Source organism: Eublepharis macularius, chromosome 3 (assembly GCF_028583425.1).
Source record: "Eublepharis macularius isolate TG4126 chromosome 3, MPM_Emac_v1.0, whole genome shotgun sequence".
NCBI classification, from domain to species: domain Eukaryota; kingdom Metazoa; phylum Chordata; class Lepidosauria; order Squamata; family Eublepharidae; genus Eublepharis; species Eublepharis macularius.
In genome coordinates, this window is record NC_072792.1 from 87386966 (window position 1) to 87402868 (window position 15903).

Sequence of the window (15903 nt, forward strand, 5' to 3'; positions counted from 1 at the left end):
TCCTGAATGATGCTGTAGTCCTGGACCCATTCCAGTCTGGCTTCCATCCTGGCCATGGGACAGAGATGGCCTTGGTTGTCCTCACAGATGACCTTCGCAGGCATCTGGATTGAGGCGGATCGGCACTGCTTGTGTTACTCGATCTCACAGCAGTGTTTGACACGGTCAACTATGATTTGTTGGCCAGCTGCCTTGCCGATGTGGGGATTAGGGGGACAGCCTTACAGTGGCTGGTCTCCTTTCTCCAGGGTTGGGGACAGGGTGGCACTCGAGGGAGATCTATTACCCTGTCACCCTTTGGTTTGCGGGGTTCTGCAAGGGGCGATACTCTCCCCGATGTTATTTAACATCTATATGTGCCCCCTCACCCAGTTGGTGCGGAGGTTTGGGCTGGGCTGTCATCAATACGCGGATGACACCCAGCTTTTTCTGTTGATGGATGGCTGGCCAGACATGGCCCCAGAAAATCTGGCCAAAGCTCTGGAGGCTGTGACAGCATGGTTGAAATAGAGCAGGCTTAAACTGAACCTGGTGAAGACGGAGGTCCTGCACCAGGAATGGGGGCTGCCAGATGTTGGGATCCAGCTCCCTGCCCTGGATGGGACACCACTGGCAACTTTGCCAAGTCTGCATTTTTCCATCTTCATCAGATCAGGCAACTTGCCCCTTACCTGACGCCCCAGGACCTGGCTACAGTGACCCATGCAACGGTCACCTCCAGGCTAGATTACTGTAACTCACTCTATGCTGGGCTACCCCTGGGCCTGCTCCGGAAACTACAACTGGTCCAGAATGCGGTGGCGTGGGTCCTGACTGGTATATCCTACCAGCCACATATCACACCTGTCCTGTGCCAGCTGCACTGGCTTCCGGGTTGAATTCCGAATCAGGTTCAAGGTATTGGTTCTTACCTTTAAAGCCCTGAGTGTGTTGGGACTGACATATCTTCGGGACTGCCTCTCCCTGTATGTTCCCCGGAGACTGCTTCGATCAGCTGATAAATGTTTACCGGTGGTCCCCAGCCCTAAGGAAGCCCACCTCACTTCAACCACCTCACTTCAACCACCCAGCCTGGTGGAACGCTCTGTCAATGGAGACCTGGGCCCAGCGGGACATATTATTGTTCCGCCGGGCCTGTATGACAGAGCTGTTCCGCCAGGCATTCGGTGGTTGAAGGGGGCGGTGCCATGTCGGCCTCCCACCTTTGGGGTGGGGGGTTCTCCCCACCATTGCACTTGGTTAATTTATTTCATTATTGTTTTGTATGTTGATTTTAGTATTGTTGTTTTCTTGTTTTTATTGATTTTAACTTGTTCACTGCCCAGAGCCCCTGAGGATGGGCGGTATATAAATTGAAATATAAATAAATAAAATATAAAAATGGTGGGCTGGGTTTTTTCAATGCTGGATTTGAATTAATTACCTTTTAATTTTTTTTGTTTTTATTATTTTTTTAATTTTGTGGGCCTCCATGCACAGGTTCCTGGAGAGTTGGTATACAATTTTTTCTAAATTAGTAAATAATAAATACAGCCCTGCTTTTCTTCTGTCATGGGTCTGTGGTACAGATTTAAACTTCCTTTCCCCAAAATTAATCTCTTATGGCCTCTTTTTCTCATAGCTCATTCACTAATAAAATGAGGGTTTTGAAATTCAAAACAACAGAAGGATTTATTGTTTACCAGTCTATGAAACAAAAGCAGTCTGATATAAAACAATATATGTATTCTCATCAAGGGTTTGCCCACTTCTAGAGTGAATTTTCTATTTGGTAGACTTCTTGCTAGTTAATAAGTTGATCTGATAATTCTGTATGCAGAATATCCTATTTCTTATATCTTATTTCTTAAGGTGGGAGATTGTTGTGAACTGGTTTGGTGGAGACTGCAGAAAGTAGCAATATGTGTTTCCACCTAATACAGGATATGATGGGCCAGAGAAAATGACACTAAGATGTATTGTAAGCAACAGAATGAAGAAATTCCCATTGCATCCCTTTTCCTTCCATAGCAAGTTTTCTCCAGCTCCAGCATGTTCTGGAAGAGAGCAGAAAGGCTATCATTTTTATTATACAAACATTTGCAAAGGGCATCTTGACAAGCTGTATTCAGGCATCAGAACTTGGCTTATGAGTTACCTCTCTTGCATGTTCCTTCTTTCCTCCTCTCATGCACAGAGCACAGTAGAAAGTTTCCTAGATTCAGAAGCTTTGAATTGAACCTACCTGGAAAATTGGACCAAGTTTTAAAGAGGGAAAAGAAAGAGGGTCTGTGGGAATGGCAACAATCTGGATTTATGCAAGCAGTGGATTGTTGTGATATCTGAATGCAGCCTTATAATGTATATATTTGAGCATTTGATTTTCAGAGGGTTTTTTAACAGTTTCTTTATATAATAAAATTATTTTTAACATTATATTAGTTTGAAACGTAAAGGGCGGTTTCTATCCTTTTAAATATTTGACCACTTTTTCCTTTTCCTGTGTAGAAAGAGAAAAATCTGTGAATTATATGCAAAAGTGTTGGGATCAGAAGAAGCTTTACATGTAAGAAAGAGATTCTAAAATTTGTGGGGTATGAATAAGTGTTACTTTATAGATAAGTTGTATGAGTATTTGGGCTGTGTGCCTGAACTAAAAGGTAACTGACAACTTGAAATTGGAAGGAAATAGTTAGATTTAAATATTCAAATGCTTGTTATGTTTGTGCAGGTTCACAGAAAGAGGTTAGAAAGATGGGAGAAAGGTTTGTAAAAAGTTTGTAATAGCTGCTATGAAGGCAGGACGTTTCATGCAGAGCAGACACTATGCTGTCATGAGGAGGAGTATTTTCGTAGTGCAAAAAAGAAAAAAAAGGACATTCAGTTGTTGCAGATTTCCAAGTACGTATCGTCAATGTAGCAATTATACTACAGTGAAGACTCAGTTTTTTCAACAGTCATTCAGTAGTATTTTTAAGGGATTGGACTCTGCTTCTTTTGCCATGTCCTGGACACTGTCTTAAACATAACTCATTCAAAACTGTACATAAATATAAGTCATATTTGCAATGGTAACTTTAAAATTATGCATAAAAATAAGAGTAGTCATAAACCTGAGCTAGTGAAAAAATTAAAGTCAGTGCAGATCACAACAAAATAATGCATCCCCCCCTCCATTTTAATCAAACTTTTCCACCAAATACGTTTTTTCAAAGAGGGAAAAATCCAGGAGTTTTTCTCTTCTGCTAAAAACCCTTGTCCTGGGGTTGACTTAAGAGTTCACTCCTGAGATTATAACACTCACCCTTTAGTTCAGTTTGTAGTTCCTTAAAGTTCAACTTCTTTGTCATCACTTCTTATGGTGGGTTTACCGCATCTCACAGACCCACAAGCCTTTCACACCCCTTTGCCACCCACGCAAGTAAAGGCCAGAAGACCACTGCCACACACCACCTGTCTAGCCTCCACTATGGCCGTTTCCACACAGCCAGTCTTTCCTGCCCTTTGCTTGCTTTTGTGTGTGTGTTGCTGAGTCTGTCTGAAAAATCAGCCTCCACACACACTTCCCAAAAACGCTTACTTTGCAGATTGGGAGGGGAAGTCAGGCACTTCTGTCATCATTGCCCACCTCCCTTTCAAATGTATTTTTTTTACTCTGCACATGCATGATTACATGCTCGGGGGAGGAGCTGGACTGTGATTGGACAGTTCCTCAGAGCGCTTTAACCATTCACATTCCCAAGAGTGCAGAAGAAGCGCTCTGTTAGCCAGTGGCAAAAGACCAGGGAAGTGAGTCCCAGAAAAGGCACCGAAAAAGTGGAAATGCCTGCAAGCATTTTGCAAATGGAGATGTCTAGAATCGTGGGGGAAAGCTGCCAGCATTCCATGAGTGGGACATCCCTATAAGGATGTGTGGAAATGGCCTATAGCAGGCAGAGAGCCTTGACCAAAATCCTCACAGGGTCCCCTCTCTCCTCTTCCAGAAGCTCCACCAAACAGGCAACCAGTTCCTTGTATGTACTTCCTCTCACCCAGTTACAGCCCAGGGCTATTGGGGAAAAGGGAACTCAGAGGTTACTTTCCATGTATATATGCTGTCACCATTTAAACTAGGACCCTTGGTCATGACCAGAGCATTTGTATGTGTGTCTTATTTCCCCTCAGTTAACAATCTCGAGCCAGGGTTAAACAAAACAAAAACAAAACTTTATTTACACAAGGGAACATAAGAGTGAATGGATTTTAAGTTTAAAAACATACTGGAGTTAAATAGGGAAGGTTTCAATATAAAAGAACAGATTATCAGCCAGCTATCCTTCTGCTGCCTTTCTTAGCAGCAAACCCTTCTCCCTCCCAGTCTCACCAAAAAGTCTTCTTTTCCCTCCAATGGACTCTAATTCTGATTGGCCCCACATTCCACCCACTCCCATTGGCTGTCCGTTACACTTCTGCATAGAAATGTTGCAAGAATAAAATAGTTTCTACTTACCTGTTTTCAAAGCCTTTTTCTGCTGCTTATCTTATTGAAGAAATGAATAGAGTGTTTCACTGGGGAAAGGTGTAAAGAATTGCACCTCATCTGGAAGGGACAGAATCCTGCTCATTCCAAATTAGTCTGTAGCAGCAAATGCCTGTTAAGCTGAAATCAGTGATGTTTCATTTATGTTCACAAATATACAGGCATTCACAAACATAGAGGAACTCAGTCAGACTTTAATTGTGCCTTGAATCAATGAGTTTCTTTTTTGCTTTCTTTCTTACCTGTGGCTTGCTTTTTCAGCCAGTGCACTATGAAGAAAAAAATTGGAGTGCTGAACAATATTCTGGTGGCTGCTATACAGCTTATTTTCCACCTGGCATTATATCCCAATATGGAAGGTAAAATTAGATAACTATTTTGGAATTTGGGGGGTAGGTGGCTTATCATCTAAAATTTCCAACATATAAAATATACTGAATATAAAGCATACTGTTATGCTCAAAACATTAAATATCATATCATACTAAGAAAATACCATAAAAACTAGTAGGTAAAAATTTGTATGTGTGCATGCACGCACTAGAAAGCGCTCTGTAAAAGTATAATTCTTAACCTGTTTTAAGGGTGCAAGAAATGAGTCATTGTCTGAAGTACGGCTGAACAGAACCAATTCATTTATTGCCATACAGTCTAGCTGTCTGTTACTCACAAATATGTAATTAGACCCCCATAAAAGAAAAAGCAGGATAAAGTTTAAAAAAATAACAGACAGGGAAAGAATTAAAAAAACACACCACCCAAGGCTTCTGTACTCAGTTGCCTCCTCCAAATGCCACTTTTCCTGGGGAAAATGGGCCATCTAGATACAGTTACTTGCATCAATGGATACTTCAGCCCATTACGGGCCCCAATGCAGTCCTTATTTATGTCTGGCAGCAACTTTTGAGTATTCTAGCAAATATTTGTTTTATTAAAACGTTTCCCCCCAACTTTCCTTGTGGTTCAAGGTGGCTGACAATAGTAGATTTTAAAAAATTTACAGTTAAAACTGAACTAAAATAAAAACCCCAAATATGTTTCAATATGTATGTATGTTGATTTATTAAATCATTCATATGCCACCTTTCCTCCCAACTGCAGTGGTTCAAGGCGGTTTCCCAAAAAAAGTCTCTGACCTTGGGCAACAACCAATTAAAATCAGAAACAAAATAGTAAGACGAATAAGAAAAACCTATTAACTGCCAAATGACCCCTAAGGATAGCCTTGCATTCTTATGAAACACAGATGATAACCCTTTAAGGCTCTTTGAGGAGGATGTTGTGTAATTCTTGAGTTGCTGCTAGAAAAAAATGGGCCTGCCTGGACTGTGCAAAATTAGACAGCTTGAAAAGAGAATTCAGCCATGAGGCATCCATGGGAGGATCTGACCTTGGTATCATGGCCAATGGAGGCAGTGAAGTAACAGATGACTTACTTCTGTCTCATGTGGATGCTGGAATCACTTAAAATGCTGAAGCTAGCAGTTCAACAAAAGCTACTGCATGGAAAATGATTATCATTGTTCACTTGTGTATATGTATTAATGTTTTATGTTTTAAAGGGTAATTCGTGAGCCAGTTGGTAAGATCTACTTTGCTGGCACTGAAACAGCCACCAAATGGAGCGGCTACATGGAAGGGGCAGTGCAGGCTGGAGAGAGAGCAGCTAGAGAGGTAAACAGAGGTTGTAAATCTTAATTAGAGCAGCTGAGCTAAGAAGGTTTTGGTCTAGTATTCATATATAAGTTATTGTTGTGCTAAAGAAAGGAGACTCATCACATTAGATGGATTAAAGAACAATTACATAAGGCAAATCTCTTATAAGAATAAGCTGCTAATGATCCCCTGCGAGTGGCTGTAGTCAATGGTTGAACACATGCTTTGCATTCTGAATGTCCCTGATCCAGCCTCAACTTATTTAGTTATTAAAGGATATCCTGTAGTACTCATTCCTGTCCCTGCTGGTCAGAGTGAACAACACTGGAGGTAGATGGAGCACTGGTACCTTGGTATGACACATCTGCTTATATTCATGTACACCATTGTAGATTAATGAATTCTAGAATACATTCTATGTATACACATGGCTTTTCAAACAAAGTTACTAATAAAGTAACTAGAATAACTTGAATGTCACTCAAAGATTTTCCTAGAGAAGTTTCAGGTGGGTAGCCATGTTGGTGAGTAAAACAATAAGATTTAACTCCAGTAGCCCTTAAAGACCAACAAAATTTTCAGGGTAGAAACTTTTGAAAATCAAAGCTCTCTTCATCAGACGAAGGTGCTTTAAGATGCTACTGGACTTGAATCTTGCAGTTTCTAGAGAAACAAGCATTTCCTTGTAGTCACATGCATGTCGTTCAGCTCTCAATGAACTTGTTCCTTCCCACCCCAAGTTCTTTTCATGTAACATATTATGATACATTTTGTTAACAAACAGCTTCAGATGAGCCTGTTTCACATGATTCTCTTCACTTTCCTTGAGTTGCCTGACCCTGCTTTGTGCTTACACTGTGCTTATGACACGTAGTGGTCTGGATTGTAAGCATTGTGTCTTGAAGTGGAGAAAGTATGGATAGACCCACCTTACAGCATGGATCAATGACAAAGAATCTGCTTTGCATGCAGAAGGTCACAGGTTCAATGCTAGACATCTTCAAATAAAAACGATCAAGTGGTAGGTAATGTAAAAGATCTTTTCATAAGACACTGGAATGCTACTAAGAGTCAGAATAGACAATCCTAACCAATAACAGTGTAAGATATTCATGTATTTGGGTTGGGGGGGAGGTAAATTCAAGACCAATTTCTATATTACCTTTGTGGTTCATTGCCACATAGTCCTGTCTAATGCCACAGCCATGCTAGTATTGTTTGAAATTAGGAACCATTTGGAAGGTAACATGTATCAGTAGTTCTGGCACAAGTTAATTGTCTGTTCTACATAAGGCCTTGTTTAAGTCATTACCAGGAGCGGCGCCAGTGTTTTTGGCGCTCGCGCACACACCAGGCTGCGTGATGATGTCACATGTGACATCATCATGGGCATGTGCGAGAGCCGGCCCGATTGCTGCAGTGGGCGTCTTGGACGGTGCACGGGTGGCCTCCCAGCTCCCCCGCTCGGTTGCCCTGCACCGCCCCAGATGCCTGCCTGCGGCTGCTGCGCCTGGCCGGGGGCATGTGCTGGTGGCCGCAGCAGCGCGGGATGGGATGCAACCACCTACCTGGCCTCAATGAGCGTGCCAGCCCTGGTCATTACCATTGCAAATTGGGATCCAAGATGGCAGAAGCAACAATGGTCTGTGTGTGCAACATAATATATAAATATCCCTTGGTATAATGTTCTTTATCCCTCTCACCTCCACCAGTGATTGTTAATGAAATATATTTGTCTATCTTCTAGATATTATGTAGCATGGGAAAGATTTCAAAGAATGAAATTTGGGTAATGGAACCAGAATCAAAGGTAAGTATTTGCCATGTTTTCTTTTAGCAAGGTTAGTCACAACATTCCTAGTAGCTTTTTTACTTCTTTCAGCATCTCACACATCTACAAGCACTTAGGTGGATGGATTTTCTGTATAGTAAACTTGTAACATCTGGGGCAGCTTTAAACATTTACCTGTAGCATGGAGTCTGCTGCGTCGGTGTGGGTCAGAGGGATGGAGATTTAAAGGTGGGTGAGGAGGGAGTAGAACATGAGCAGCCACTGGTTGTGGTAGGAATCACCATTAGTTGTGTCCTATAATGTGCAGAAAAAGAAATTAATCATAAGGAGCATTAATGTTTGTTTTAAAGACACATGGGAAATCTGTCCAACTTTCCCTTTTCTCTGCCATTTTTTTAAATAATTGAACAACTGTGATTAGGTACAATTCTACACCCTACATTGCTGTTCTCCTTCACTGCTCTCCAAGACCCCCAGTCTCTACCTTCTGCTAGTTTCCTTTAAATTATCCTATCATTCTCTTTTAAATTCTCCTGTCATTTTCTCTCAAAGGCCTGTCAGCTCTAAGCAGAACTGCATTTCTAAAGGATCTGAACTAACCAACACACTTTTACACTCCTTCTCCGCTTATTGGCTAAGAAAAAAGCAAAGGGGCTCTAATTTCTTTCAATCAGTGTAATATCTTGGGATTCTGAATTACTGCATTAATGAAAAGTGTCTTTGCTATATTATATTATTTACTAAAAAACAATATATTTCTACCTAGGATGTCCCAGCTCAACCAGTTACTACAACATTTTTGGAAAGGAACTTGCCATCTCTTCCAGGACTGTTGAGATTTCTTGTATTTTCCTCTTTCTTCACTTCAGTGGCTGCAACCAGCCTCTTTGCTTTTAAAAGAGGACTTATCTTTCAAAAGTGTACTTGAAGAAGGTTAAATCTTTGTCTTCATGCTGTGAATGTTATGGTTGAAGAGAAGTCTTTCAGATATTCTTTGAGACGCCTGAATCAACCCAGCAAAACGAGTTTAACCAGTATCATTTTACAGTCGCAGAATACACAGTAGTGAAGCAATGGAGGGTTCTGTTTTCTTTCTATATTGATTTTTCTTAATCAACAGTCACTTCCCCCACCCCCCGCCCTCACCAGTAAGGAGATCAAACTTTGCAAATTTCCAAATACCTTTTGAAAACTTCAACAATGTTTGTTTTGTTTTTGTCTTGTTAACAAATGAATGCTGAAAGCTTTGTGAAGTAGTTTATTCAGTTAGGTGTTTATGCTGTCAAGTGCCTGCTGCACCTAGTTTACTGCTAGAGTTGCCAGTTCCCCTTCCCTCCTGGCCGGGGGAGTGGGTGACCTGGCAGGTACCTTGCTGGTCTCTTCTGTGTGCTCTTTGTGCATGCACACTCTCAGCAGTCACAGTGACACTACTTCCAGATGTGACATCATCGTACCTGGTGGTGGGCATGCTCCTAACCTTCACAGAGACCAAAAGGCATGCCACCAGGCACAGTGACATCACTTGAGGAAGTGACATCTTTGTGTCTGTGGGGAGCGCACCCACTGCATGCTGGCCCAGGAGGTTTTTCACTGCCCAGGCTCATTCCCTGCGGCTTTCCCCTACCACCATCCAGGCAAGTGGCGATGGGGGGTAGAAGCTGGGAGCAGGGGATCCCTTGCCCCCACTAGGGGACTGGCAGCCCTATTTACTGGCATGTTAAAATTTCAAAACCTGTTAAGTGTGTTTTCAGCACTTAAGTGTTGGGATATGAAATAGCACCAACTTGAATGAAGTTAAGCTGAGAATGGGTTAATGGTAGAAGTATCATAATGAAGAAAAGAGGAAGGAGTGAGTGTTTGTAGAAGCTATATCAAGGAACAAGAAATGGTGACGTATTCTAGTTCCATACTTGCTGTATTTATGAGAAGGCAGACAGTTTCTCATTTATTCCAAACATATTTGGTTTTATTTCCCCTGGTTTCCTGGCATAGACATTTTCTAACTACACACAAAATAAATATTTCATCTTTAAAAAAAATCAAAATAGAAATTAAGCAGAAAAGACATTTATGAATTTTACTTTTTAAAAATGTTTTTCTGCCACAAAATGCATTGAATGAATGGAGATGGACTGCATTCCTGGTTGAAGTGCCTTTTGTTAAAGAAGACCATAGCAATTGTAAATAGTCCTTTTTTTCCTGAAAACAAGTCATGTGATACCTTGTATTAAGACCAACCAAAATGACACAGTGGACAGGCTTAGCCCAGAATTCATCAGACTAAAAGGGGAAGGGGAAGATTTATTTTGGGCCATGATCTTACAACCTCTTCATCACATACTGTGTACAATGCTTTGCAGACTTCAGTAGGAGCAAGTTGTGCCTAATATCAAGTTGACATACTGGGAATGAAAAGCAAAAAAAAAAGAAAAGAAGAAGCTATCCAGTAATTGATCAAATGTCTTTCTGGTGCCAAAGAAATTACAGAGGTTCCTTAAAGGCTGGAAGCCAAAACTTATTAGTCCTTATATTTAGAACAGAGTCAATGTAAGCCAAACTGTGGTACTGTTACCTAGAGATCTTTCCAGGTTCTATTTTCTCCAGTTGCAGTTAATTTTTTTACTGATTTTTTTAAAAAAATCTGATAATCAAAGACCTCTAATCCAGTGGTTCCCTACCTTTTGTATATGGTGTCCCACATGTCCTAATTTATTTGGTTCAATGACCCATCCATGGTCAACCAAAGGTTTTCTGGGATCTAGGTGAAGTATGACCTTGGTGCCCATGTAGTCTAGCATTCCATTTTCTGGTGGTTAACCAGATGTTTTTGAGAAGAAGCATTCTAAAGTACACAACCTTTGCATATGTTGGCTACACTCCAGCCTTTGACCAGCTTCTTCTTCTCCATTACTCCCTCTAATCTTCCTTAAGTTTCCAAGGAACGTACTCTAGTAATCATCAGGACAAATTTCACGTGATTCTTCATCAACCAACATACATATGTGGTGGGTCAGGTCTTAATTTCAAAATTACAGGTCAAAGCCTTGCCTCAAATTAAGCACCAGTCTTGGTTCTTATAGGAGCCACTTCAGACATAATGATTTTCCTTCAGAAATATTATTCTATGTAGGAAAATGTGTATACTTGTAAAGTTACTAGTTGCTAGATAGCTCAACCTCCCCCCCCCCTATTATTGTTGTAAAAGGTGGGGGAAGTGAAAATGTGAAAAGCTGGCATGGAAGAAAAGAAGAGAAAGAGCAATGCAAAGGGGAGGGGCAGCCATTAGGAAGTACTGACCTGTGACACAGTTTCAGAGGCTTCCTAACCCACTTTGGGGCCCTGACCAACAGGATGGGAAGAGACTATTAGTGGATTTAAAGGAAGTGTGAACGGCTGCATTCCCTTACTGTAGGGAGAAAGGGATGTACAGTTCATTTTCTTCCTAGATCTACATATTCACTTTCCCTAGTTTGATTGTCTGGCATAACAGCCTACCAGGTATTAGAAACTGGGCCGTTTTCACACTCTTTAACACCGCGCAAAACTCACAGTATGAGGACATTTTCATGGAACAGTGTCTGTCATCATCACGCCACGAAAACGGAATCATGACGAGGTGACGTCAGAAATCGTGCCATAAAGATGCCCTCGTACCGTGAGTTTTGCGCAATGTTAAAGAGTGTGAAAACAGCCCAGATCTCCCTGCTGTTTTCATGTGCCATTGACAAGAGCATTGACAAGAGGGGGAAAAGAAGCCAGGACTCTGCTGTTACACCTCAATCCAGCTCAGCTGTGAATCCCCTGCTCTTGGAATACTTTGTATTTATTTGAACTTGTCACTTCATGACTGCTTCACTTAGGACTCTCTGTTAGCCGATATTAAACTTCTTGAGATTCCCAACACTTGACCTTTTTTCCTTGCACATATATACCGCAGTTGCTGCCAATATTTGGAACTACACTGAGGTGGTGCCGCTTCAGACTGCAGGCAAGGCTCATATTATTAAGTACTCCTCCAAAAACCTCTGAAGACTCTTACCTTAAAAACCATATGGGGGTCACTATAACTTGGCTGTGACTTGACTTGATGGCACTTTCCACCACCAGAAAAACTAAATGATAGGAAGAAGAGTTTGAGCTTAGCATTCTCCTCGGCATGCTGATTTTTTGTGTGTTGGAATGCTTTTGTATAGGAGGAGATTCAGCTGCACGTCCCCCCACCCCTGTGGTCTAAAGTACTGTAGTTCTGATACTGTTTTACTACCTCAGTGAGAACTATGCTTTAGACATTACCAGTCTGTTAATTACAGTATTGTTTTACAGATGTGAATGCTTTCCTGGGAGTTACATGGATCCAACAGATATTTATTGGGGAGGGGGGATTGTTAAGCAGCATTTCTTAGAAAACAAACATGCCTGTGAGCCACTGCCCCACCCATGGTGAGGTTGCTGCCCTCCGCCATCCTCCCAGGTGCACCACCTGGGGCCTTCCCTCAGCCTTAGAGCTTGGCAGGGGAGAGGGTTGTGTCACCCTGGTCCTCCCTCTGCCCACTAGAATGTGAACTCTCACCCTCTCTAGCCATACACACCAGCATACTCATCCCCAGCTTCCCAGGGAATTCCCCCTTTTATGGCACTTCTCTGCTCCTCCCTTCCCTGGGCTACCAATTGGTGTCCAGTTTCACCTGCTCCCTGAGATTGTCCTCCCTCCTCCCACTGGGCATGCTGCCCCTTGACTGGCTCCCCTCCTGCTCCTCACATGGGAATCCCTCCCCCTTCCCAGGGTCCCAGCCACGGGGGCGAGGGCTTGCCAGGCCCCATGGCCCCACCTCCCAAGATGGCCTTCCCACCCTACGCCCTGCCCGTGCACTCGCCTGGGCGGGTCTGGCTGGCTCCAATCGGGCATGCAGCCTTGGTTCTGGTGGCGGGCATGTCTCCGTGGGCCCTGGTTGCTGGCCCACCAGCAGCCATGCTGCTACCTCTCCCTGCTGGTCGGCAGGCCTCCGCAATTTGCTGCCGCGCGGCTCCAATGCTGCGGGGACTTCCCTGTGCAGCCCAGCTGGGCGGTGGGGGTTTCCCCATGGTTCTTCATCTCCAGCTCCCTCAGCTGGCCCTGGCCCCAGCTATGCCTTTTCCCTGGTCTGCCTGGTACATGGAGAGAAGGCAGGGGTGCTCGCTGCAGGGTCATGGAGCTCAGGTTGGGGCCGTGGTGGCCGGTCCTGCCAGGTGCCGGCCCCAAGTACAGAGCGGGTAGGATTGGCTCTAGACAATGCCATTTCTTGTATCCCATGCAAAGACATTCTATACATTGTTACATTGGTTGATTGTAAAACAAAATGGTGGCCTTTCAAATTCAGCCATGTGGAGGTTACTTTTGCTTCTTATAGTATGTGATGGGCCTGGCAATTTTTCATGACATGGCACGAAGCAACTTATCACAGTTTACATGCCATGTTGTGAAGTGTCAATTTTGAACCACCTCACATGAAAGATTTGTCACATGGTGAGCTTCCACAGAATTAGATTTCAAGTAATTACTACCTCCTTGTTTGCTTATTTGAATAGATCCTCTGCTGAGTTCCCAACAGGAAGGGGATATAGGATTCTTGGTAGAAATATTCCTCTCTAGAATTAATATCCTACCACTTCCCTGAGGGTCTGAACCCTTCCTCTAGTTTCAGTGGTTCTTTCTCCCATTGAGCCCTCTGAAAAAATTATAATAAAGGAGAGGAGGAGGATGTATGCTGCTTCAGGTCCCCAGGTAGGAAAAGACAGGGTATAAATGAAGTACATAAATAAAAATAAATCTTGGACTTTGTATTTAACCATATACCTGAGAATTTTAGTTTTACTCTTTCCATGTGTTTATCAAGGACTTGTTAAATACCAAGGGACAGAGGAAGCACACATACAAAAGAATGCACAGATGTAAATCTTTCCTAGCCTCTCCATCAACATGTGGAGGCCTCTGAAAAGTCAATGTTGCAAGACGAGGAAGGAGAGGTGGGTTCAATTATCACATCATCTGCCATTAATACTTCTTTTGTCATAAGAAAGTGTGTTGGCATAAAAGTAAGGCAGGGTGAATTTCACCCTGCTCACCTTTCTCACTGCAGAGCCGAAGTCCCTTGACCTTGTTGGGTGAAAGGCGTAGACTGGGAAAAAGCAATTGGGCAAGCGCCTTCCTCTGGCACTTCTTGGATCCAAACTGTAATCTTTTCATATAAATCTAGACGGGTGAGGGAATATACTTATTTAAATTGTGTATATCTTGCACTCTTAACTAAAATGTCAGAAATCAGTTTACAAAGATAAGACACATGACATTTGCAAGTATCTGGAAAAAGTCACTTTTCAGTAGTTCTACCATGTCAAAAGTGTATTTACAGCATTTTGATCCCTTTCTCTTTCCCCTTTTGATTCTCACAACAATGTTGAGTAGCAAGTTAGATCAAGCGATAACTGATAAGGCTGCCTAGTAAGCGTTGTGGCTGTGTATAAAGTTGTATCTGGGTATGACCTATACAAGTCCAGTGCTACAGCTCTTGCATCACAAAGATTCACTAAAACAAACTGATATAGTAGTAATAAATGGTTCTCTGAAAAGTAATATTAATTTCAGGTAGTACTGCAGGTATTTAGATGCCTATTAGATTGATGATGATTTGTTGATAAGGAATTCTGGATTTCTTAACTGCTTTTGTAAAACTGCTGATAAAGTCTATAACTCTTTAATGCTGTAATTTAACAGAATGTGTCTGTGAATGTTCTTTGAATTGCCATTAAATGATCCATTTAAAACTCTTCTGAACTTTCAATTTGAATCATTTCAATTTGAATCATATAGCCCGGAAAATCCACAACAACCATAAATCATTCTTAATTTTGAAATATGATTTATCTCTTACAAATTTCTCACTACCAGCGTTCCCACGAACGTGCGCTCCTGCGCTACGGTGCAGGAATTGTCACAACTCAGCGCAGAGCTGAGAAGCCCCAGTGCATGGAAGGCACTGGGCGCTGGAGGAGGAGCTGCGGCAGGCACCCGTGCGGCCTTTCCCAAGCCCCTCTCCAGGCTCTGGAGGAGGCACCGCAGCAGGCGCCTGTGCTGCCTTTCCCTAGCCCCTCGCCAGGCTCGGGGAAAGAGCCGCAGCAGGCGCCCGTGCAGCCTTTCCTCGGCCCCTCGCCGGGCTCTGGAGGAGGCACCACAGCAGGAGCCCGCGCTGCCTTTCCCTAGCCTCTTGCCAGGCTCAGGGGAAGAGCCGTGGCAGGCACCCGTGCAGCCTTTCCCCGGCCCCTCGCCGGGCTCTGGAGGAGGCACCACAGCAGGAGCCCGCGCTGCCTTTCCCTAGCCTCTTGCCAGGCTCAGGGGAAGAGCCGTGGCAGGCACCCGTGCAGCCTTTCCCCGGCCCCTCGCTGAGCTCTGGAGGAGGCACCACAGCAGGCGCCCGCACTGCCTTTCCCTAGCTCCTTGCCAGGTTCGGGGAAAGAGCCGTGGCAGGCGCCCGTGCAGCCTTTCCCTGCCCCCTCACCGGGCTCGGGAGGAGGCACTGCAGCAGGCGCCCGCGCTGCCTTTCCCCGGTCCCTCGCCAGGCTCGGGGGGGGGGGGGAAGAGCCATGGCAGGTGCCCGCGTGACCTTTCCCTGGCCCCTCACTGGGCTCTGGAAGAGGAGCCACGGCAGGCACCCAGGCAGCCTTTCCCCAGCCCCTCGCCGGTCTCTGGAGGAGGCACCGGCGGCCTTTCCCCAGTCCCTCACTGGGTTCTGGGGGAAGAGCCATGGCAGGTGCCCATGCGGCCTTTCCCAGGCCCGTTGCCAGGCTCTGGAAGAAGAGCCATGGTGGGCACCCGCACAGCCTTTCCCCGGCCCCTCGCCACACTCTGGAGGAAGAGCCATGGCAGGTGCCCGTGCGGCCTTTCCCAGGCCCTTTGCAGGGCTCTGGAAGAAGAGCCGTGGTG

The 15903-nt window shown here is 44.0% G+C and overlaps 1 protein-coding gene and 1 long non-coding RNA gene across 2 annotated transcripts in view; one reads left to right on the forward strand and one right to left on the reverse strand.

Moving 5' to 3' along the window:
- The window catches only part of MAOA (monoamine oxidase A), a 78309-nt gene extending 66829 nt beyond the window's left edge, over window positions 1–11480 (forward strand). Inside the window, exons 11-15 of the mRNA XM_054973515.1 lie at window positions 2488–2545; window positions 4760–4857; window positions 6061–6172; window positions 7902–7964; window positions 8713–11480. Of these exons, the coding sequence (XP_054829490.1) occupies window positions 2488–2545; window positions 4760–4857; window positions 6061–6172; window positions 7902–7964; window positions 8713–8874 (493 nt within the window). The 3' untranslated portion in view covers window positions 8875–11480. The remainder of the gene's footprint in view (window positions 1–2487; window positions 2546–4759; window positions 4858–6060; window positions 6173–7901; window positions 7965–8712) is intronic.
- Window positions 1575–8232, reverse strand: LOC129325686 (uncharacterized). Its single transcript, XR_008596658.1, has 3 exons — window positions 8121–8232; window positions 4469–4618; window positions 1575–2036 (listed from the first exon to the last, which is right to left on the reverse strand). It is a non-coding gene; the product is annotated as an uncharacterized LOC129325686 (long non-coding RNA).
- Window positions 11481–15903: the final 4423 nt, after the last annotated feature.